Raw genomic sequence first — 25,092 nt, 5'->3', positions numbered from 1 at the left:
GATGCTGGACATGGAGCAGGCGCAGGAGCAGGGGAATCAGCAACGAGGCCGCCATCAGCAAGCACAACAGGCACTGGCAGGTCAGGGCGGATACCACCCTCCCCTGCTGAAAGCGGTCGAGGCAAGATAAGATCGCCTGAACCCTTCTGGTGGGCAGGCGTGCTCTCATGAGGACTGAGTCCAGTTCCATGCCAATGAAGGCCCCCCTCTGGGTGGGCGTTGGACGACTCTTATTGTCATTTACAGTAATGCCCAGCCCGCCGATGTGGGTCAGAAGCATGTCTCTGTCTGACAGGACCTGGGTCCTGGTCGGGGCACAAATCAGCCAATCGTCCAGTTAATTGAGGATCAACAATCCTTGGTACGTGAGAGGTGCCAGGACAGTGTCCATGCACTTTGTGAAAGTGTGGGGTGCCAAGGAGAGGCAGAAGGGAAGAACCATCAATTCGTAAGCCGCCCTTGGAAAGCGAATCGGAGGTACTGCCAATGAGCTGGGTGAATAGGAACATGGAAGTATGCATTCCTCAGGTCCAGCATAACAAACCACTGGTCCCAGGACACGGCCTGCAACACGCGGGCTAGGGACAGCATGTGGAACCTCAGTACCTTCAAGAACTCATTTATAGACCCCGTGGCCGCGGCACACGTTCTCTTTCATGTTCTCGGCGGACGTCCCTATGGTTTGAGGTACAAACCACCAGGAGTGGAACCACTTTACAATTCCCACCAAAAGGGTTAACCTTATTGGCACGATATGTAGAGTGTTGCTGTACTATTCCACATTTTCCACATTTTCAATTAAATTATTAATATTGCCATATCAAAACAATCTGAGGCACCATTCAATTCCTTATTAGATTATTTTATTTTTGCCTTGCCAAGAACTACCTACGTCGACATACAGTAATTGTATCACTAATAAGCCTAGGCCCAGTAAATATGAATGATTTCCTTTCATTCGAAGTCCTGCATTTGGGAATTTATGAAAATAAAATTGCATTATCATGTTCTTGTACACCAACAATGTTTTTATCATACACTACGTGAACAAAAGTATGTGGACAACTGCTCATCAAACATTGCAATGCAAAATCATGGGCATTAATATGGAGTTGGTCCCCCTTTTCATCACTCCAGGGAACTCATTTCCACTGCTCCAGAGTCCAATGCTGGCAAGCTTTACACCACTCCAGCCGACGCTTGGCATTGCGCATGCTGATCTTAGGCTTGTGTGCGGCTGCTCGGCCATGGAAACCCATTTCATGAAGCTCCAGACGAACAGTTCTTGTGCTGATGTTGCTTGCAGAGGCACTTTGGAACTCGGTAGTGAGTGTTTCAACCGAGGACAGATTATTTTTTACCTGCTATGTACTTTAGCACTTGGTGGCCCTGTTCTGTGAGCTTTAGTGGCCTATCACTTCGCGGCTGAGCCGTTGTTGCTCCTAGACGTTTCCACTTCACAATAACAGCACTTACAGTTGACTGGAGAAAATCTAGCAGGGCAGAAATTTGACAAACTGACTTGTTGGAAAGGTGGCATTCTATGATACTGTCATGTTGAAAGTCACTGAGTTCTTCAGTAAGGCCATTCTACTGCCATTGTTTGTCTATGGAGATTGCATGGCAGTGTGCTCGATTCTATACACCTTGTCAGCAACTGGTGTGGCTGAAATTGACGAATCCACTAATTTGAAGGTGTGTCCACATACTTTTGTATACATAGTGTATGTTCTGTCGCATAGCCTACAATACGTGTAGAGATGAATCTATAGCTCAGCGGAATAGGCTTAAACAATTATCAGCCTACTGTGCACAGCTTTGATGTGTTATCCTATGAAAGAAAAAAAAAACACTTGCAGTGCGCGAGTGTTTACATTATTAGACGTTTGGAGAGCGAGACCAAATCACCGCATGCACCTTTCCCACTAAAGGCTACCGTCAACATTATACAGACCGATCCTCCTGAGAACAGGGCTCCTCTCTTTCAACCAGACACAAGACCGAACGATTCTTGAATCATCCTAACGTTCTGTGAACTCTAAACAGAAGTGAAATCATTTTTGCTTTTCTATTCTTATTTTTGGGGTTGGGAAGTCTGTCATCGTTCTGTTTTTCATGTTCGACCCCTTGGTGAGACTGTAAACTGTGCACCTTGCCCTTTGGCGCGTGAGGATCAGTACACACCTTCCAGCCAATAAAACGCCGAGCAGGCGAAACAAAAGCGCGAGCCGTGTCCGACCAGCCGACCAGTAGTGCTTGGATAAGTTTTCAGCACCACAGACCAGAGAACAGTAACAGTCACAGGCGCGCGACAGTCCTAGAGCCATGGAGCCGTCCACTGCCCCTGGTGCTGAACCGGCTGATTTCGACATGTACTCGGTGATTCCGTTCAATGTCACCTACCCGGACGACGAGATGGGGTTCGTGCCCAACGGGGAAAACTACACCCAGCAGCTCCCGGTTCAGAGCGCCTCCAATATTATAGTAGCCATCTCCATCACCGCGCTCTACTCGGTTATCTGCGTGGTGGGATTGCTCGGGAATGTCCTTGTGATGTACGGGGTGGTGAGGTAAGGCTTTTCTACTGGAACCACTCGTGGCATATTATATTTAGCCTACTATCATTGGTGGGAACTTGCTTTTGAGATTATATGCCTTAATATTGTCTGTAAGAAAGCATGTGAATGCATATATTTGTGGGAATATGCGTGACTGAAAATGTACTTTTCTCAAGAAGGTTTTAGGCTATAGGGGAATCGTGTATTTCGTATAGAAATCGCGTTTTTTTTAATAGACCAATATATAATGTGTGCTTCTCTTTGTGTTAGTTAAGTAAACCGTGTATTTGTCAAAAGCAAGCACAGGGCGCAAATCAATGATAAAATGAATGATTTTCTGTGATTTGAAGATGCTACACTCTATAATACTTTTTTGTTGTTGTTGCTTTTGTTCAACAAGGAAACATTTTTGCTGGCGAAACAGTAAATCAGTGTTTACTAGCACGTGAGGACCAAAGGAAAGAGAGAGTCTGGTGGAGAGTGTGTGGTGTGTGTGTGCCTACTACACAGCACTCAAAAGAGTACTCAAATTGGGCTATCTTAAAAAAAAGTTTTATTATCAAATGCTCCCATTTTACAAACAATAATTAGGATCAACAGGATTCAATTATTGGCTATTCCCAATCTGCACCCTCACTTAATTGAAATAGTACTTATGTCAGTGATGGGGTTTTTGTTTATGATGACATTACCATGCTGAGTGTATTTTTAAGGATAGTCATTTTGCCCACATCACAAAAAAAACCCCTCTGACATGTTCATAGACATGGCAGGCCGTGGCCAAACTTGGAGGACGGAACCCACACAATGTGTACTAAACTGAACCCTAGCAGTGTACGAAACTGAACCCTTGACAGTACTAAACTGTCTGGCATTATAAGACAGTGAGTATCCAGTCTAGTAAACTGGATGTCCAGTCTAGTGCACTTACTTCTGTTACTGCCCACTGCTGTCAGATATTATAAAACCGTATCCAGTCTAGTAGCTCTGAATCCACTAATAGCTTTATTGCCACTGCAGTCAGACATTATAAAACAATGTCCAGTCTAGTTGCTCTGAATCTAATAATAGCTTTAGGGTTGGAATTTCTGAATTGAATTAAATTCAAACAATGAATTAGAATTTAATTTGAATTAGCCTCACCCCACAGGAAGCAGAATGTGAATTTAATTGAAGGAAGAAGAATTGAATTAAAACCAATTGAAACCAATTCAATTTAGAAGTGAAACATGAGTCTCATTCATTTCACAAATATTTTTATCAGTGCCACTTATTAATGCAAATAATATACACACCATTTCAAATCTTAATTTGATTATAACTTAGATGTGAAGCAGTATTTCACTTTGGCATGTTTCCATAAGGAAGTGTTTGATCTAATGCATTCTGTGATTTTTTTATTTCTGATATTTCGAACATTAAGGGAAGTATGGATTATTATAGACAACCCACAACATGGTTTTAGAATATTTCCAGACCACTATAATAATATACAATTGTTTCAAGAGAATGAGTTTAGAAAATTAAATGTTTCAACCTTATGCTATTGTAACCAAAATTATGGGGATGTGTAGAATAAGTCATTTGAAGTTAATTAAAATTTATTTTAAATCAATTCCACTTCCTTTCATTCAAATACTGCTTCCTGTGGGGTATGTCCAATTTAAATACAATTCAAATTCATGAATTGAACAGAATTAAAGAGCAATTCGTGTCTTACTTCACCCCAATCCTGTTATATACAGTGCCTTCGGAAAGAATTCAGACCCCTTGACTTTTTTCACATTTTGTTACATTGCAGCCTTATTCTAAAATGTATTAAGTTGTTTTTTTCTCTGTCACCAATCTACACACAATACCCCATAATGACAAAGCAAAAACAGGTTTAGACATTTTTGCTGATTTATTCCAAATAAACTGAAATATTACATTTACATAAGTATTCAGACGATTTACTCAGTAATTTCTTGAAGCATACTTTCTTGAAATAGTTGCTGCACAGCTATTTTCTGGTACTTCAGAGATGTTTGATCGTGTTGAAGTCCGGGTTCTGGCTGAGCCACTCAAGGACATTCTGTTCATCTTTGCCTCGATCCTGACTAGTCTCCCAGTCCCTTCCGCTGAAAAACCTTCCCACAGAATGATGCTGCCACCACCATACTTCACCGTAGGGATGATGCCAGGTTTCCTCCAGACGTAACGCTTGGCATTCAGGCCAAAGAGTTCAATCTTGGTTTCATCAGACCAGAGAATCTTGTTTCTCATGGTCTGAGAGTCTTTAGGTGCCTTTTTGACAAAGTCCAAGTGGGCTGTCATGTGCCTTTTACTGAGGAGTGGCTTCCATCTGGCCACTCTACCATAAAGGCCTGCTTGTTGAAGTGCTGCAGAGATGGTTGTCCTTCTAGAAGGTTCTCCCATCTCCACAGAGGAACTCTGGAGTGCTGTCAGAGTGACCATCGGGTTCTTGGTCACCTACCTGAGCAAGGCCTTTATCCCCCAATTGCTCAGTTTAGCCAAGCGGCCAGCTCTAGGAAGAGTCTTGGTGGTTCCAAACTTCTCCCATTTAATAATGATGGAGGCCACTGTGTTCTTTGGGACATTCAATGCTGAAAAAAATATGGTACCTTTCCCCAGATCTGTGCCTCGACACAATCCTGTCTCAGAGCTCTATGAACAGTTCCTTCAACCTCATGGCTTGGTTTCTGCTCTGACATATATAGACAGGTGTGTGCCTTTCCAAATCATGTCCAGTCAATTGAATTTACCATAGGTGGACTCCAATCAAGTTGTAGAAACATCTCAAGGATGATCAATGGAAACAGGATGCACCTCAATTTCGAATCTCATAGCAAAGGGTCTGAATATTTATGTAAAATTGTAAAAAAAAAAAAATGTAAAAAATATATACTTTTCGCTTTGTCATTATGGGGTATTGTGTGTAGATTGCCAAGGAATTGTATTTACTTAGTCACATTTAGAATAAGGCTGTAACTCTTGACATAAAGAGCCAGGAGGCTACTATCAGTATGAACTCTCCTCTCTGGTTGTCAGAGAAAACATACGTATAGTGGCCTCTTCTGCTGTTTCCTGTCAGATAATGAAAGGGGTTGTCATGACAATGGACATTAGTTGGTTTTCCGAGAGCCATATATTTAAGAGAGTTCACCCAGGTATTAGAACGGATGCCATGTTAGCTCCTTTATTCTCAAAATGTTGGTGATGTACAATATGAGAGTGCCTCCGACAATTCCCTATGAAATTACTCGCTGTCAACAAGCAAAACAGAGCAGTGGATTTAACAGACTTTTTTTTATTAGCATTCGGGATAATGTGTATCCAAGTCGGTACTGTGTTATGGTCTCAACAAACTACATATCTGCTTTCAGTTGACATCTTCATAGGTTTTGAAAACTATCAGAAATAAACAGCACAATACGGAAGTGTCAATTATCACTTAGCAACAGCTGTGGAGGAGAAAGTGGCGTTCTCAGAACATTCAGAGAGAAACCGCTTTGGCCCAACTCTCAAAATATAGGACTCTGGTTTCTCCCTGTGGAGGTGCTTTAAAGGGGTTTTACTAGATGGTAGGCCTATACAGCTACGGACGGAAGTTACTTTTCGTAGCAGGTTAGGAGAATTTACGCAGCAGGTTAGGAGAATGAACGTAACAGGTTAGGAGAGTGAGATTAAGGTTACGAAAAGGGTTAAGGTTAGGTTAGATAAAATACTCTCCTAACCTGCTGATACAGTATGATATGTGTTCCCTTCAGTGTAAACAGCAAAAAGAAACATGGAATCTGATCTTTTGACTCCGGATTTATACCACCTCCATATGTGGATCTGAATTCTGATACAAACCGAATCCTCTGTCTGGACGCACAGATCAGAATTTTTGCTCTAAAGTGGGGTTTTCCTTGCACATGACCTGCCATTACTATGACTACCACCCCAAAATGTAAGGAGAGAGAGTGAAAAAAAAGACAGAGAGAGAGGGAGAGAGAGAGAGGGGGAGAGAGAGAGAGGCAGTGACAGAAACAGAGACAGACAGAGAGAGGGAGAGAGAGTGGGTGTGTGAGAGGGAGAGAAACAGAGAGAGACAGGGAGAGAGAGAGAGAGAGAGAGAGAGAGAGGCAGTGACAGAAACAGAGACAGACAGAGAGAGGGAGAGAGAGAGAGGGAGAGAGTGGGTGTGTGAGAGGGAGAGAAACAGAGAGAGACAGGGAGAGAGAGAGAGAGAGAGAGAGAGAGAGAGAGGCAGTGACAGAAACAGAGACAGACAGAGAGAGTGGGTGTGTGAGAGGGAGAGAAACAGAGAGAGACAGGGAGAGAGAGTGGAGAGAAACAGCTGGATTTAGTATTTTATTATTTTATTAGTATTCCCATTAGCTGTTGCTGAAGCAGCAGATCCTCTTCCTGGGGTCCACACAAAACATAAAACATTACATAATACAGAACATCAATAGACAAGAACAGCTCAAGGACTGAATTACACACATTTATTGGAAGAGACAGGGAGATATGAAGTGCGGAGAAAGTGGTGAGGTTGAGTTGGGTTCGATGCTTTCTGATTCTCTGAAACTGTGTGCTAGGCATGGAGTAATCAGCCTTACACAGGAAAGAAGCAGGAAAGAAAACATTCACTATTGGAGTAAAATGAGTGTTTTAGCATCCACAGTCAGTCACTATTGTTCATTCACTGTGAATCGTGATCGGCATTGGATATTCATTTTGAAAACACAGCACAGTGAGTAATTAAGCTATTTAGGAGCCATCTACAGTATCTCCCCTCCCTCTGTTCTAGAGAGCTGTTGACTGTATCCATCTGGCATTCCAGGCAGGCTAAATCAAACACTCAATGTATTTGAAAGAAAATGAATACTATTTGAACCCAGGTGTCGGCTGCTTCAGAGGGAGAGCTGCCTGGGTAGATATGAAGGCTATGTTTTAGTATCCATAATAGCATTACTTATAATACGAGCCAAAGAAGACTCTTCTGTGATTACTGACTGAGGGGAGAGCTGGGGCTGACACCACCAATATTGTGGTTCATCCCTCTGTAACATAGCCCAGATCAGAAGCATTCGCTCTGCTAGCCAGCCAGCCACACACACACACACACACACACACACACACACACACACACACACACACACACACACACACACACACACACACACACACACACACACACACACACACACACACACACACACACACACACACACACACACACACACACACACACACACACACACACACACACACACACACACACACACACACACACACACACACACACACACACAGAATCAGTAATAGTGTAGAGATGTTTGTACCCAATGTACTGTGCTATGACCTACATTTAAATGGCTAATGTTATGAATGAGGGTGTGCAGTTGATAAAATTACTTCTTTGAGTGGTGTAGCTGATGTACTAGGTGGTGTATTTGGTTGATTCATACGCAGGGCATAAGCAGAGCTGTCTTAGGAGGAAAACTCCCAAACGGGGGAGAACCATCCAATGAGCTTGAATAAGATGAACTCTGGTATACACCATAAGCTGACATCTTATAACTCTGATTAGGTCAAAATCCTTTCTTTGGGGAAATACATCAGGGTTTACCCAAACAAACAAAGAGCAGCAATTCCTGCCTGAAATATTGTACCCAGTGGAGTGGAAGCTTTAGTTGGTTGTTTTTTAGGATGGGTGTGAGTCAACACCAGCTCCCGTGTCTCGCTGCATGTCTACTCTCTTACTCAGCAGTGTGTGTGTGAAGTGTGTGTGTGCGTGCGTGCATGTGCGTGTGTGTGAGAGAGAGCTCTGGAAGGAGTCGTGTGTGTTTGGTCAGGGAAGTGGTGGGAAGCGAAGAGGGGTCGAGGGCACTTCCGCAGAGTATGGAGGAAACAGTGGGGTAGAAATTATGACAGATCAGAGCTGCAAATACACATTTTTACATCTTTCCCATATTCAAGTCATTTTAACCATATTCAAGTTATTAGCCTGATGAACATAGAAACTCGGTTGCTGTTTCTGTGCCACAACTGTTAAAAATGTATACATCATTACTGGTAATTAGAATGTGTTCTTAAGTGTGAGTTTGGTGTGAAGTGTTATTTTACGATTGCTTACTAAAATGTGGTTGTTTAAAGACCCTAAAAAGCTATTGTTTACCTGTCCTATTTCTAAATACATCATGTCTAGTTGGGGCACCACTCAGATGTTATTCTGGCCCACTAAGCCCAAAAGTTTGAGCACTGCTTGTCCAAATGCTAATGTCTCCAATTCACAGTAAACTTACTGTATGAAGGACCCTCATAAAAGAGTGAGTATCCAAGCAGTGTGACAAACTGATAGAGTGAGTCTCCAAGCAGTGTGACAAACTGATGTTTGAGTCTGTGTCTCCCATGCGCCACATTACTGTGTCAGCCCTCTGAGCTAAAGCCTAGGTAATAACTCATAGAGCAAACACAACTTTTCAGGTCTGAGGCAAGGTTAGCTATCAAGCAAGCATGGTTTACCAAACCACCTCCGTTACAGCAGCAAGACACACTACAAAGTATGTGGACACCCGCTCGTCGAACAACTCATTCCAAAATCATGGGCATTAATATGGAGTTGGTCCCCCTTTTGCTGCTATAACAGCCTCCACTCTTCTGGGAAGGATTCCCACTAGATGTTGGAACATTGCTGCAGGGACTTGCTTCCATTCAGCAACAAGAGCATTAGTGAGGTCAGGCACTGATGTTGGCCGATTAGGCTTGGCTCGCAGTCGGCATTCTAATTAATCCCAAATGTGTTCGATGGGGTTGAGGACAGGGCTCTGTGCCGGCCAGTCTAGTTCTTCCACACCGATCTCTGCAATCCATATCTGTATGGACTTCACTTTATACACGGTGGCATTGTCATGCTGAAACAGGAAAGGGCCTTCCCTAAACTGTTGCCACAAGGTTTGAAGCACATAATTGTCTATAATGTCATTGTATGTTGTAGCGTTAAGATTTTCCTTTACTGTAACTAAGAGGCCTAGCCCGAACCATGAAAAACAGCCCCAGACCATTATTCCTCCTCCAAGCATGATTCATCAATCCGGAGAACGCGTTTCCACTGCTCCAGAGTCCAATGGTGGCAAGCTTTACACCACTCCAGCCGACGCTTGGCATTGCACGTGGTGATCTTAGGCTCCCGATGAAAAGTTTTTGTGCTGATGTTGGTTCCAGAGGCAGTTTGGAACTCAGTAGTGAGCGTTGGAACCGAGGACAGACAATTTTTATACGCTACGCGCTTCAGCACCCAGTGGTCCCATTCTGTGAACTGGTGTGGCCTACCACTTCGCGGCTGAGCCGTTGTTGCTCCTAGACATATCTAGTTCACAATAACAGCAGACCAGGGAAGCTCTTGCAGGGCAGAAATTTGATGAACCGACTTGTTGAATGTCACTGAGTTCTTCATTAAGGCCATTCTACTGCCAGTGTTTGTCTATGGTGATTGCATGGCTGTGTGCTCAATTTTTATACACCTGGCTGAAATAGCCGAATCCACTAATTAGAAAGCGTGTTGACATACTTTTGTATATATAGTTAATTTTTCATGGTGTGCTGCCTTTGGCTGAAATGGACACATATCGGACTGGAGCCCAGTGAACATGGTTAATACTGGACCGAGTGATTAACTTGTGGTGACAGACTATGATCAATGGCTCTGGGTGTACAAATGTTGCCTGTGGTCTGATGAAGCTGTGATCAATAAGACAATAATCAATATTCACCAGGGTCAGGAGAAGGAAGTATTCAATTTCCATCCGGTTTGTCCTGGAACCAAGGCCACTGACTGACGTTTTTAAAATGACCCTCTGTTCCCTGCTGCTGTGAATTTAACAAACGCACACACAAATACACACACAACCCTCTGTAGCCTGCAGCGGTGATTCTAACAAGGATCTGCCTCCTCCGTATGTTGATTAACCTCTAAGGCAGTAGTTTTCAACCTGTGGTCCGTGGTACTTTTTTTGGTGCAATTTATTTTCCTTCAAAAATAAAAACAGTTGGGGGTATTAATTATACTATATGAAATGTTAATTTCTTTAAAAAAATACAAATTGTTCATAATAATAATAATAGGCCTTTTAACTGTTACATTCATGGATAAAACGGACTCAAAATTTGTCCGGCAAGATATTTAATGTTAAAACATTTAGTGACTCCACAAATAATGGTCCTCAAGAGGTTTTGACGGTGATTTGGTGGTCCACCGAATGGAAATGGTGGTGAACCACTGCTCTAGGGACATGAGATGACAGGGCAGGACAGCAATGACAGCTCCACAGCTACAATCCTCAACTAGACTGACATCTATGATACTATCACAGTTACAGATCATGGTTCTCATTTTGAACAGCATGATTTAACATGACATTGGAAGAAAATATCCCACTGTTTTCAAGCTTTTCAGGCTTCCAAACAAGGAGAATTGACCACCCCTATGAACCTGTGGCATTAGCTAACTACTACAGGTCCAGAACCAGTTAAACGGATGGCATGAACAGAGTGGGCACCGTGGGAAAATATCAAAAGCTCATCTTCTCCCTCCTCTTCTATGATTAATGCATGCACAGGTGTCATCCTCAAAGGGAAATGGAACATAGCATGTTGTGGTGAAACCTGCCTTGGTGCTGTAACCTGATGAGAAGATGCTTCAGGTTGTCAGCTACACCCCCTTTAAAGATAGCAGGGAGGGACCGCCTATCTTAGCCAGTTCCTTGAATCGACTGTACCGTACAGTGCTGTACAGAACACCGTATCCTTTCAACATCTTGCCAGTATCTGGCCACTTGTGTGTTCTCAGCTCCTGTATGTGTAACATCGTGCACATGTGACATCATGTCTCTTCCCCCACTGCCCACCCGCCTCCTCTCCCCTTCTCTAGCCACTTCATCAACATCCATCCACACAAACAGAGCCCAAAGGCCACCCAATCTATGCGTCTTTTATAGCATCTCCGTCTCCGTGTGTGTGTGTGTGTGTCTCTGTGTTTGTGACTGTCATGTGTAAGCCCTGGCTCCTGTAACATTGGTTCAAGACAGAGGGGAGTGGACCATGGTTAGGACAGGAAAGACGAGAAGGGACATGGTCCCAGCATGGGTCTTGGTGGTGGAGGAGAGGTGAGGGTGGGTGTGCCCTGACCACGCCAGCTCAGATCAGGGCTAGCGATAAGAATTCTACATATGCAGAGAGCAAACCCATCCAATGGATATAATGACTGCCTGTGATTCACCGTCATCTTATAAATACGAAAAATATAACATGTAATATCTAATTCTCTCCTGCTGACAGTGGCGCTAGGGAGCACAGACGGATTCATAGATGAAGTTATGCTGAATCAAAGGGTTTTAACAGACAGAGAAAGAAATCTCCCATCAAGAACAATCTTCCCTAGCGGTAAAAGAGTCTGTAACCTGCTGTGGTCTGACTCATCTGAGCACCGTAAACTTCAGACAATAGATTTACTCTGTCTCTGGCACCCCAGTACATGACTCAAGCAATATTTCCTAAAACATATCTTCCTTGCCCCATTGAGATATAGTTGTGATACACTATGAGCAGGTTCACAGCAATGGACAAGTGATGTGTTTGTACAACAGAGACCCATTTAGAAACCACAGTACTACTGACCACAGATCGGATGTATTATAGATGTAGGATCTTAATTTGAGCCAGTTTGAGCCAGGAAAAGAATCCTGCAGCAACAGGAAATGTGAATGATTGTGTGAATAATAATTAACGGACATTTCTGTAGGGGTTAATACGTTTTTCGCAAGGGAAAATCAAGTCTGAAATTTCTAAGTGGACATTACAAACTTCAGAAGCCTTTTTACACCTCAAATAAACAACACGTTGTAATTGTCCTGCATTGTATGAAAGTTATCCTGTAACAGGGTGATCAAATTAATTGTCAGGGCTGCGTTTATGGTGTAGAGAGTGACTGATACCCTGGAGAGGCAGACCCAGTAGGTCAATGACCATCTTACTGACTGACACCAAGACCCAATACAGACAGAGATGGCGAGAGAGGGAGATAACCAACAATTAATCTAGTTAACCTTTTGATTGAATAGAGACAGGTGCAATTAAAACAGAAATACATTGAATAGACAATATTTAGATCCACTGACCTGACCTTGTTTTAAGTTAAAGCGTTTGTCCCTGAGTTGGCCCATATCACAATGCCTGTCACGACTCTTCACACACACGCACACGCACACGCACGTACACGCACACACATGCACACACACACACACTTTTGTTGTAAAGTCTGTTCAATGTCGGCCAGATGACTTGACCTGACAGGGATCACAACACATCTGTCAGATGAACAATTAAGAAGGTGGCTTTCATGGACTATTTCAATCGGGAGGGTCTAACCCTCCTGTGGAAGCCGTCGAAGCAGAAGAGAAATCAGCAAATCACCAGCAGCTCTCAGTCTACATACTCGACAGTCCTGTCCCCTAACACCCCTAACCCACCATCAGTCTCCTAAGCAGATGGGATGCCTAAACATGGAATGGTCATCACAGTCCTGGCTCAAGGCCTCTTTGCTGACTTACAGCAAAGAGACATTTTGCATATGGGTGATCCTTTGTAGCTCATTTTGTAGAGTATTCCCAGACTACCCATAAGTAAAATGTATGCACGCATGACTTTAAGTCGCTTCAGATAAAAGTGTCTGCTAAATGGCATATATATATATTATATTACATTATAGCACACACATGCACGCACACAAGCACAGACACCGACACTCCACAGACCTAGATTATAGCCCCAGTCTCCAGAATGATTTGGCTGGTAGTGTTTATGCACTAAGAGATGTAAATTAGTACATGTTATCGACCATATCTTATAGAGGGAGAAAGGGAATGGGAAATCAATAGGCTATAATGTATTTATTACTGAGCGACAGGCATCAGGGTTATTCCCCCTCAAAGAGTATGAGGATTTTGTTCTGAAATCATTTCTGTTGTTAGAAACAGACAAGATAAGCATTCCTGCAACAGTCCTAATTTCTTACTCAGTCACCAGCTTCATCAAAAAGTGCATCGACAACGTCGTCCCCACAGGGACTGTACGTACATATCCAAACCAGAAGCCATGGATCACATGCAATGTCCGCACCAAGCTAAAGGAAAGGGCTTCCGCTTTCAAGTGGCGGGACACTAATCCGGACGCTTATAAGAAATCCCGCTATGCCCTCAGATGAACAAGCAAAGCGTCAATACAGGACTAAGATTGAATCCTACTACACCGGCTCTGATGCTCGTCTGATGAGGCAGGGCTTGTAAACTATTAAGGACAACATAGGGAAACGCAGCGAGCTGCCCAGTGACACAAGTCTACCAGACAAGCTACATGCCTTTTATGCTCACTTCGAGGCAAGAAACACTGAAGCATGCATGAGAGCACCAGCTGTTCCGGAAGACTGTGTGATCACGCTCTCCGTAGTCGATATGAGCAAGACCTTTAAACATTCAACAGTCACAACGCCACGTGGCCAGATGGACTACCAGGACATATTGAATATTATATGAATTTGGGTGCAATCAAGCAGCTTAATTTCTCAGAGATCAAATTATATTTCAGCAAAAGGATTTAGCAGGAATGCTAATTTTATATTTTTCTAACTACAAAAATTATTTCTTAATCAATCTGAGATAGTGGGTGTAACGGCTTGCTGAAATGTCATGGAACGACCCAACAGGGAGTTAGGATTAGGAGCTTACAGTCCCTGTCAAAGACTGACCAACGCCCAAAGCTGATTTCCATTTTCCAGTAAATGTTGTTTACTTCATTCTGAGTGTTGTTTGGTTTGATTTTGTTGTCCTTTTGACTTTTGAACATCAATAGCTTTTATGGTGAACACACACATCTGGACCATTAACTAAATGGACTGTACAAAATATTCACTTAATGTATCCACAGAGCCACAGTGCAAAAATCTATTGACAAGTACCGTTCTCACTTAGGCACACCAATTTCAACACAGCATATTCTGTAACTCTTAGAGCATTTTACATACAGACCAATGGGTTATGACTAATATAATAATGTTTTGAAGGCAAAGTAGGTTAAGATATAATATATCTCTATGAATACATTTATATTGTGCCTTTAGAGAGATTCTGACCCCATTAGGCCAATATCTCCAACTACTCGAGTGACTCAGCCAACATGCTCCCCACTGGGCAAAAACTGGTTGAATCAACATTGTTGCCACATAATTTAAATCCCAAAAATCTACATGATGATGTTGAATCAGTGTTTTGGGTCAGCAGGTCACCTAGGGGTGAAAGGTAGCCTAGTGGTTAGAGTGTTGGACTAGTAACCAAAAGGTTGCTGGATTGAATCCCTGAGCTGCCAAGGTAAAAACCTGTTGCCCTGCTCTGTAATAAACAGTTAACCCACTGCTCCTAGGCTGTCATTGTATATAAGAATTTCTTCTTAACTAACTTGCCTATTTTTTTATTTTTTTATTTTTTATTTCACCTTTATTTAACCAGGTAGGCTAGTTGAGAACAAGTTCTCATTTGCAACTGCGACCGGGCCAAGATAAAGCATAGCAGTGTGAACCGACAACAACACAGAGTTACACATGGAGTAAACAATAAACAAGTCAATAACACAGTAGAAAAAAAAGAGAGTCTATATACATTGTGTGCAAAAGGCATGAGGAGGTAGGCGAATAATTACAATTTTGCAGATTAACACTGGAGTGATAAATGATCAGATGGTCATGTACAGGTAGAGATATTGGTGTGCAAAAGAGCAGAAAAGTAAATAAATATAAACAGTATGGGGAAGAGGTAGGTAAATTGGGTGGGCTATTTACCGATAGACTATGTACAGCTGCAGCGATCGGTTAGCTGCTCAGATAGCAGATGTTTGAAGTTGGTGAGGGAGATAAAAGTCTCCAACTTCAGCGATTTTTGCAATTCGTTCCAGTCACAGGCAGCAGAGAACTGAAACGAAAGGCGGCAAAATGAGGTGTTGGCTTTAGGGATGATCAGTGAGATACACCTGCTGGAGCGCGTGCTATGGGTGGGTGTTGCCATCGTGACCAGTGAACTGAGATAAGGCGGAGCTTTACCTAGCATGGACTTGTAGATGACCTGGAGCCAGTGGGTCTGGCGACGAATATGTAGCGAGGGCCAGCCGACTAGAGCATACAGCTCGCAGTGGTGGGTGGTATAAGGTGCTTTAGTAACAAAACGGATGGCACTGTGATAAACTGCATCCAGTTTGCTGAGTAGAGTGTTGGAAGCTATTTTGTAGATGACATCACCAAAGTCGAGGATCGGTAGGATAGTCAGTTTTACTTGGGTAAGTTTGGCGGCGTGAGTGACGGAGGCTTTGTTGCGGAATAGAAAGCCGACTCTAGATTTGATTTTAGATTGGAGATGTTTGATATGAGTCTGGAAGGAGAGTTTACAGTCTAGCCAGACACCTAGGTACTTATAGATGTCCACATATTCCAGGTCGGAACCATCCAGGGTGGTGATGCTAGTCGGGCATGCGGGTGCAGGCAGCGAATGGTTGAAAAGCATGCATTTGGTTTTACTAGCGTTTAAGAGCAGTTGGAGGCCACGGAAGGAGTGTTGTATGGCATTGAAGCTCGTTTGGAGGTTAGATAGCACAGTGTCCAAGGACGGGCCGGAAGTATACAGAATGGTGTCGTCTGCGTAGAGGTGGATCAGGGAATACCTAGGATAGGATAAAGTAATCCTTCTCACCCCCCCCCCCCCTTAAATGATTTAGATGCACTATTGTAAAGTGGCTGTTCCACTGGATGTCATAAGGTGAATTCACCAATTTGTAAGTCGCTCTGGATAAGAGCGTCTGCCAAATGACTTAAATGTTAAATGTTATGTTAATGGAATCGCCCGCTGCAAGAGCAACATCATTGATATATAGAGAGAAAAGAGTCGGCCCGAGAATTGAACCCTGTGGCACCCCCATAGAGACTGCCAGAGGACCAGACAGCATGCCCTCCGATTTGACACACTGAACTCTGTCTGCAAAGTAGTTGGTGAACCAGGCAAGGCAGTCATCAGAAAAACCGAGGCTACTGAGTCTGCTGATGAGAATATGGTGATTGACAGAGTCGAAAGCCTTGGCAAGGTCGATGAAGACGGCTGCACAGTACTGTCTTTTATCGATGGCGGTTATGATATCGTTTAGTACCTTGAGCGTGGCTGAGGTGCACCCGTGACCGTCTCGGAAACCAGATTGCACAGCGGAGAAGGTACGGTGGGATTCGAGATGGTCAGTGACCTGTTTGTTGACTTGGCTTTCAAAGACCTTAGATAGGCAGGGCAGGATGGATATAGGTCTGTAACAGTTTGGGTCCAGGGTGTCTCCCCCTTTGAAGAGGGGGATGACTGCGGCAGCTTTCCAATCCTTGGGGATCTCAGACGATATGAAAGAGAGGTTGAACAGGCTGGTAATAGGGGTTGCGACAATGGCGGCGGATAGTTTCAGAAATATAGGGTCCAGATTGTCAAGCCCAGGGTCCAGGTTTTGCAGCTCTTTCAGAACATCTGCTATCTCAGGGCAGTGGGCAGCTGGGAGGAGTTGCTCTTGTTCTCCATGGACTTCACAGTGTCCCAGAACTTTTGGGAGTTAGAGCTACAGAGTGCAAATTTCTGCTGAAGAAGCTGGCCTTTGCTTTCCTGACTGACTGCGTGTATTGGTTCCTGACTTCCCTGAACAGTTGCATATCGCGGGAACTATTCGATGCTATTGCAGTCCGCCACAGGATGTTTTTGTGCTGGTCGAGGGCAGTCAGGTCTGGAGTGAACCAAGGGCTATATCTGTTCTTAGTTCTGCATTTTTTGAACGGAGCATGCTTATCTAAAATGGTGAGGAAGTTACTTTTAAAGAATGACCAGGCATCCTCAACTGACGGGATGAGGTCAATGTCCTTCCAGGATACCCAGGTCAATTAGAAAGGCCTGCTCACAGAAGTATTTTAGGGAGCGTTTGACAGTGATGAGGGGTGGTCGTTTGACTGCGGATCCGTAGCGGATGCAGGCAATGAGATAGTGATCGCTGAGATCCTGGTTGAAGACAGCGGAGGTGTATTTGGAGGGCCAGTTGGTCAGGATGACGTCTATGAGGGTGCCCTTGTTTACAGATTTAGGGTTGTACCTGGTGGGTTCCTTGATGATTTGTGTGAGATTGAGGGCATCTAGCTTAGATTGTAGGACTGCCGGGGTGTTAAGCATATCCCAGTTTAGGTCACCTAACAGAACAAACTCTGAAGCTAGATGGGGGGCAATCAATTCACAAATGGTGTCAAGGGCACAGCTGGGAGCTGAGCGGGGTCGGTAGCAGGCGGCAACAGTGAGAGACTTATTTCTGGAGAGAGTAATTTTTTTAATTAGTAGTTCGAACTGTTTGGGTGTGGACCTGGAAAGTATGACATTACTTTGCAGGCTATCTCTGCAGTAGACTGCAACAACTCCCCCTTTGGCAGTTCTATCTTGACGGAAAATGTTATAGTTGGGTATGGAAATCTCAGAATTTTTGGTGGCCTTCCTGAGCCAGGATTCAGACACGGCAAGGACATCAGGGTTAGCAGAGTGTGCTAAAGCAGTGAGTAAAACAAACTTAGGGAGGAGGCTTCTGATGTTGACATGCATGAAACCAAGGTTTTTTCGATCACAGAAGTCAACAAATGAGGGTGCCTGGGGACATGCAGGGCCTGGGTTTACCTCCACATCACCCGCGGAACAGAGGAGGAGTAGTATGAGGGTGTGGCTAAAGGCTGGTCGTCTAGAGCGTTGGAGACAAAGAATAAAAGGAGCAGATTTCTGGGCATGGTAGAATATATTCAGGGCATAATGCGCAGACAGGAGTATGGTGAGGTGCGGGTACAGCAGAGGTAAGCCCAGGCACTGGGTGATGATAAGAGAGGTTGTATCTCTGGACATGCTGGTTGTAATAGGTGAGGTCACCACATGTGTGGGAGGTGGGACAAAGGAGGTGTCAGGGGTATGAAGAGTGGAACTATGGGCTCCATTGTAAACTAAAACAATGATAACTAACCTGAACAACAGTATACAAGGCATATTGACATTTGAGAGAGACATACAGCGAAACATACAGTAATCACAGCTGTTGATTGGGAGAGCTAGCTAAACCAGTAGGTGAGACAACAACAGCTAATCAGCTAGCACAACAACAGCGGGTAAAATGGCATTGACTAGGCAGAGAGGGTCGGATTAACTACACACAGAGCCTGAGTGCGGCTGGGGCCGACAGATAAAACATAAACAAACAGAATGGAGTACCATGATTAATGGACAGTCCAGCAGGCATCAGCTATGTAGCCAAGTCATCACAGTGTCCAGGGGGCAGCGGTATATGGGACAGGGAAGCTAGACTGGCGAGTATTATCCAGGCTAAAAAAACTGGCTGGCTGTGCTGAAGGTAAAAGCCGCTAGCAGTGGCTAACAATGACTAAATAGCTTGTAGCTAGTTAGCTGGTTAGCTTCTGGAGTTTAAAATAATAGCGATTCCGTATCACATTGGGTGAGGCAGGTTACCGGAAGGTATAATCTAATTAAAAATCGAAAAAAGATTGAAAGTAAATATGGGTCCAGTGAGTGGATGGGCTGGCTGGGGATGCGGCGATTCAGACAGTTAGCAGGCCTGTGCTAACAAGCTAACAGTTAGTAGGCCGGGGCTAAACAAGCTAGCAGTTAGCAGGCCAAATTAGCCTAGTTAAACAAATGTGGAAAACTAATTGGATTTGCAAAAAGACATCAATGTAATGTATTTTTTTTTCATGTTATTTGACAAAAAACTGGACGTTGAACTGATTTCTCTGCCCAGTGGGTCTTGGGTCTAATTACAAAAAAGTAAAGAAAATCTTCTTTGCAGGAGTTCTTTAGAGGAATAGAACATATCTTAATGCAGCAAATAATCCTAAGCGGTCCTCAAAGTGCTTGAACAGACACTAACAAGCCTGAAGTATATCAATTATCCTTTATCACTCATTCAGAAAGAAATAGAACCGCGTATGAAGAGAATTAGAATAACGTGTTTTCTGTTCCACACATGTTCAAGAGATCGATTAAGTGATCATGCCCGAGAAGCTGGTGTTTGGGGGATATCGGTAAGGGTGTTGTTAGGCCCCAAACACCGGCTTTGAAGGCATTATCACTTTTACACAACGGGTTACCAACATATTCAAATAATCATGACATATTTTCATTAAATGTTATTTTGATTAATTTATTCATACCATTTCAACCTTCCACAAGATATAGCCCTGAAACAAACTTAGGGTTGCTACCCAAGCCGGCTGGTCGTTCATTCTATTGGTCTGGTCGCCAGAGACGCGACCCAGGCGTTCAGTCTTTTTGTTCTGTTTCTATGGACGCGACCAAGTCGTTCATTCTAAATGTTCCATTGCCATACTGGCTGGCAATGTTCTTATCCCTTGCTTGCTAGCTAGCCAACTACGGCTAACTTACAGTCACGTCAAACAGTGCATACAGAAAAACAACAGTAGCTGCATTTGTTTAAGCTGTTTTCTTGTGACATTTATTTGGATACATCCATAACAATGAGCTAATGAGGCACGATTTCGCCTGGCATAGAAAATGTCCTCTGTCGTTAGGACACTGTTGGTCAGAGGAGCTAGCCAATAACACAACTAACACAATAACTTCAAACTGAAGCTGGAAAGACAGCCAACTAGCTGCACTTCGTTACGCTTGGCTTTTTTTCAATTGACATTTCTTTGTATATATCCATAAAAATGATGCGAACTGAAACACTGCCTTTCTCTTTCTCTCTCTCTTGTCCCAACTCCTGACCCCAACACGTTCATTACTATGGGACAGTTGGAGATCGAATTTGAAAATTGAAACAATGTTGCAAATGTCGGAGAGAAAGACAGCAAATTTGATACAAATCTCCATTGTTGAAAACTAAATGTTAGTCTAAAAGAAATGTGAGATAATGTCTAGATTCTTTTTATAGTGGAGATCAAGATGATAACTTCCCTGCCAGGCTGATGAGTGGATTGTACAGTCAGATGGAACAGAGTAAATAGCCATTTTAACATCATATATTTAGCCGGTTGGAATGTGTGGAATAGACACCGGTTGGAATGCACTTTTAACCAATTCGCATACAGGATTAGACCTACCCGTTGTATAAATATCTTTAAGCACTTGTTCACAGAGAAATAGAACAATGTGTAAAGAGAATTGGAATGACATGTTCCAAATGTTTTTCTGCTCAACATATACAGCAAGAGGCAAGTAGTTTGAGCATCTTGGACGTGAGTGAAAACACAGGGACAAAACTCTACAGAATATACAGTTGAAGTCGGAAATTGACATACAGTACACCTTAGCCAAATACATTTAAACTCAGTTTCACAATTCCTGACATTTAATCCTAATACAAATTCCCTGTTTTAGGTCAGGTAGGATTACCACTTTATTTTAAGAATGTGAAATGTCAGAATAATAGTAGAGAAAATGATTTATTTCAGCTTTTATTTCTTTCATCACATTCCCAGTGGGTCAGAAGTTTACATACACTTAATTAGTATTTGGTAGCATTGCCTTTAAATTGTTTAACTTGAGTCAAACGTTTCGGGTAGCCTTCCACAAGCTTCCCACAATAAGTTGGGTGAATTTTGGCCCATTCCTCCTCACAGAGCTTGTGTAACTGAGTCAGGTTTGTAGGCCTCCTTTCTCGCACAAGCCTTTTTTTTAGTTTTACCCACAACATTTCTACAGGATTGAGGTCAGGGCATTGTGATGGCCACTCCAATACCTTGACTTTGTTGTCCTTAAGCCATTTTGCCACAACTTTGGAAGTATGCTTGGGGTCATTGTCCATTTGGAAGACCCATTTGTGACCAAGCTTTAACTTCCTGATTGATATCTTGAGATGTTGCTTCAATATATCCACATAATTTTCCTTCCTCATGACGCCATCTATTTTGTGAAGTGCACCAGTCCCTCCTGCAGCAAAGCAATCTCACAACATGATGCTGCCACCCCTGTGCTTCACGGTGCTTCCCTTTTTCCTCCAAACATAACAATGGTCATTATGGCCAAACAGTTCTATTTTTGTTTCATCAGACCAGAGAACATTTCTCCAAAAAGTACGATCTTTGTCCCCATGTGCAGTTGCAAACCGAAGTCTGGCTTTTTTATGGCAGTTTTGGAGCAGTGGCTTCTTTCTTGCTGAGCGGCCTTTCAGGTTATGTCGATATAGGACTCGTTTTACTGTGGATATAGATACTTTTGTACCGGTTTCCTCCAGCATCATCACAAGGTCCTTTGCTGTAGATCTGTGATTGATTTGCACTTTTCGCACCAAAGTACGTTCATCTCTAGGAGACAGAACACCTCCTGAGTGGTTTGACGGCTGCGTGGTCCCACGGTGTTTATATTTGTGCTATTGTTTGTACAGATGAACGTGGTACCTTCAGGCTTTTGTAAATTGCTCCCAAGGATGAACCAGACTTGTGGACGTCTACAATTATTTTCTGAGGTCTTGGCTGATTTATTTTGATTTTCCCATGATGTCAAACAAAGAGGCACTGAGTTTCGGTAGGCCTTGTAATACATGCATAGGTACACCTCCAATTGACTCAAATTATGTCAGTTAGCCTATCAGAAGCTTCTAACGCCATGACATCATTTTCTGGGAATTTTCCAAGCTGTTTAAAGGCACAGTCAACTTAGTGTATGTAAACTTCTGATCCACTGGAATTGTGATACAGTGAATTATAAGTTAAATAATCTGTCTGTAAACAATTGTTGGAAAAATTCCTTGTGTCATCCACAAAGTAGATGTCATAACCGACTTGCCAAAACTATAGTTTGTTAACAAGAAATTTGTGGTGTGGTTGAAAAATGTGTTTTAATGACTCCAAACTAAGTGTATGTAAACTTCTGACTTCAACTGTAGCTTTCTCAACCATACGTGTATAACAGAAAATTCTACCATCCGCACCAACCGCTGTCATTACTGACTGCAAAATCTTTTTAACTTAATTATCTCTCACCAAGGTTGAGATAAATTCAAAAGTCAATTTTGCAGGTGAATTGAAATTCAATCAATTAATGTCAAAATCATCACAGAATACAACATACGGTTTGATAGCAACATCTATTTAACAAATGTCTCCACCCACAGATACACCAAGATGAAGACATCCACCAACATCTACATCTTTAACCTGGCTCTAGCTGATGCCCTAGCCACCAGCACACTGCCCTTCCAGAGCGCCAAGTACCTGATGGGGACCTGGGCCTTCGGAGAGGTCCTCTGTAAGGTGGTCATCGCCATCGACTACTACAACATGTTCACAAGCATCTTTACCCTGACCATGATGTCTGTGGACCGCTACATTGCTGTGTGCCACCCAGGTAAAGGGAGAGGAGCATTCCACATGGCACCCTATACACGTTATGGTGCACTACTTTTAACCAGAGCGTATCTTCTCGCAAATAGAAAGGAAAGTGTGCCTAGATCCAATAACACTCACTGTAATATAAGTTGCAACTGAAACGTAATCATCTGTGTGTCACCCAGTGAGAGCCCTGGAGTTCAGGACGCCCGCCAAGGGTAAGATCATCAACGTTCTGATCTGGGTTCTGTCCTCTGCCATCGGAGTGCCCATCATGGTCATGGCGGTGACCAAAACAACAGACAGTGGTGAGAAAGTAACGTTAAACTAGCTAGCACGTTTTTGACACTTCTTTCAACGGCTTTCTTGTATATTATCCCATTAAATAAGAGAATAAGTCACTATTCCTGCAAATTTACAGTACAGTTTATTACATCTTTGGTCAAATATCAATTATTTCTATAACATAAACTTCCTACACACTCCTCTCTAGAGCTGTCTCACCCCCGCTCTCTTTAAATGTGTCTGACTCCTCTCCTTCTCTCCTCCACATATCCCCCGCCACCCCTCTTCTCTCCTCCACCCCTCTCTACTCCTAGGTCAGACTATGTGTACACTAAAGTTCCCCGACCCTGACTGGTACTGGGATACAGTCACTAAGATCTGCGTGTTCATCTTTGCCTTCATCGTCCCTGTCATGGTCATCACCATCTGCTATGGTCTGATGATACTGCGTCTGCGCAGTGTCCGCCTGCTCTCCGGCTCTAAGGAGAAGGACCGCAACATGCGCCGCATCACCCGCATGGTCCTCGTGATCGTCGCGGCCTTCATTGTCTGCTGGACGCCCATCCACATCTTCATCATCATCAAGACTCTGGTGGAGATCGACTCTGGGTTAGTCGTTATGTTTTGTGTACTTTTATTTTCTTGTCAATTTTTTTCGGTCAAATTACTTTGGGTGTGTTGGAAAAGGGCATCAAATAAAATGATGCATAACTTATTATGATTCATTATTAACAGGAACCCCTATGTGAAAGCCAGCTGGCACCTCTGCATTGCACTGGGCTACATGAACAGTAGTCTCAACCCTGTTCTCTACGCTTTCCTGGACGAGAACTTCAAGAGGTGCTTCCGGGACTTCTGCCTGCCCTGCCGGACCCGCGTGGAACGCAACTCCCTCAACAGGGGTCGGAACGCCAACCGGGAGCCCGTGTCCGTCTGCGCTCCGACTGGAGCTGGGACGGAAAGGAAGCCCGTATGACTAGGCATGGACCAGATCCCTCGTGGTTCTCGATCCAGGAGGGTCCAGCAAGACCTGCAGTCTGAGATCACCCAGATCTCTACAACGGAATTCTGACAGGACAAACAATGATTTAGTCAGACTCACACAGAGGTGTCAGTAAAGGAGGTTCCGAAACACACCATACCTTTTTTATTTTTAGACCTCATCATCGACATTCCTACCAGTGAGATTTAGGAACTTTCTTTATTGTAGCTCAGAAGTAGAGATATTCAATTCTTCATCATAAATCGTTTTCAATAAAACTCTACACACATCTCTGTGAAGATTCTATTTAGAGACAATCTGCGAAGGTGCCAGGCCTTTTTGAGTAGTGAATTTCTGGTTTATGACAAATGGATGTCTGGCTGCAGAGTGAATACACAGGATGTTGTCAAGGACAGTGGTCCAAAGTATACAACATGGTTTTGTCAACAAGTCATTCCTGTTTGTGACTGATGACAAGCTGCACACATATGGGACTGGGGTTGTTTTGAAAATAAGACAACAGGGTAAGGGAAACCACTGAATGAGTAAATATGTAGACATCTGAAATGAGGACGTTTGACGCAGGAGGGGTTGGAGAAAACACCCAACACTGTTCAGTGACAATGACAGTTGTTACAGCTGACGGACTTCGCAAAGATTCAAAATGCTAAGCAGTGGTCTATTTTTTATCTCATGTACCAGAGACTGCATCATCCATCTTGAAGTAGTGTGAATAGACAAGACAGGCTGTAGCATGGGTACAGTACACTGTGAGTGGGATGTCAATGCTTCTCCAGGCTACAGTAGCCTTGTGCTTTGACAAACGGAGA

At 43.4% G+C, this 25,092-nt stretch overlaps 1 protein-coding gene across 1 annotated transcript; it reads left to right on the top strand.

Annotated features, from left to right (window-relative positions):
- Positions 1-2,181: 2,181 nt before the first annotated feature.
- Positions 2,182-24,256, top strand: LOC135549059 (delta-type opioid receptor-like). The gene is made up of 5 exons (XM_064979126.1): positions 2,182-2,570; positions 22,782-23,014; positions 23,181-23,311; positions 23,600-23,889; positions 24,016-24,256. Exons 1-5 carry the CDS (start codon positions 2,326-2,328, stop codon positions 24,254-24,256), a joined length of 1,140 nt encoding a protein of 379 aa, XP_064835198.1. The 5' UTR covers positions 2,182-2,325.
- The last annotated feature ends 836 nt before the right edge of the window (positions 24,257-25,092 follow it).

This window comes from Oncorhynchus masou, chromosome 12 (assembly GCF_036934945.1).
Source record: "Oncorhynchus masou masou isolate Uvic2021 chromosome 12, UVic_Omas_1.1, whole genome shotgun sequence".
Lineage (NCBI taxonomy): Eukaryota > Metazoa > Chordata > Actinopteri > Salmoniformes > Salmonidae > Oncorhynchus > Oncorhynchus masou.
The sequence above is the reverse complement of the archived record's forward strand: the minus strand, read 5'-3'. Positions and strand labels throughout refer to the sequence as shown.

Bases quoted from the DNA above. Each gene is read 5' to 3' on its own strand.
- LOC135549059 (XM_064979126.1), top strand. From the start codon at position 2,326: ATGGAGCCGTCCACTGCCCCTGGTGCTGAACCGGCTGATTTCGACATG. The intron at 23,015-23,180 runs GTAAAGGGAGAG...TGTGTCACCCAG, and splicing joins CATTGCTGTGTGCCACCCAG to TGAGAGCCCTGGAGTTCAGG. The intron at 23,890-24,015 runs GTTAGTCGTTAT...CATTATTAACAG, and splicing joins CTGGTGGAGATCGACTCTGG to GAACCCCTATGTGAAAGCCA.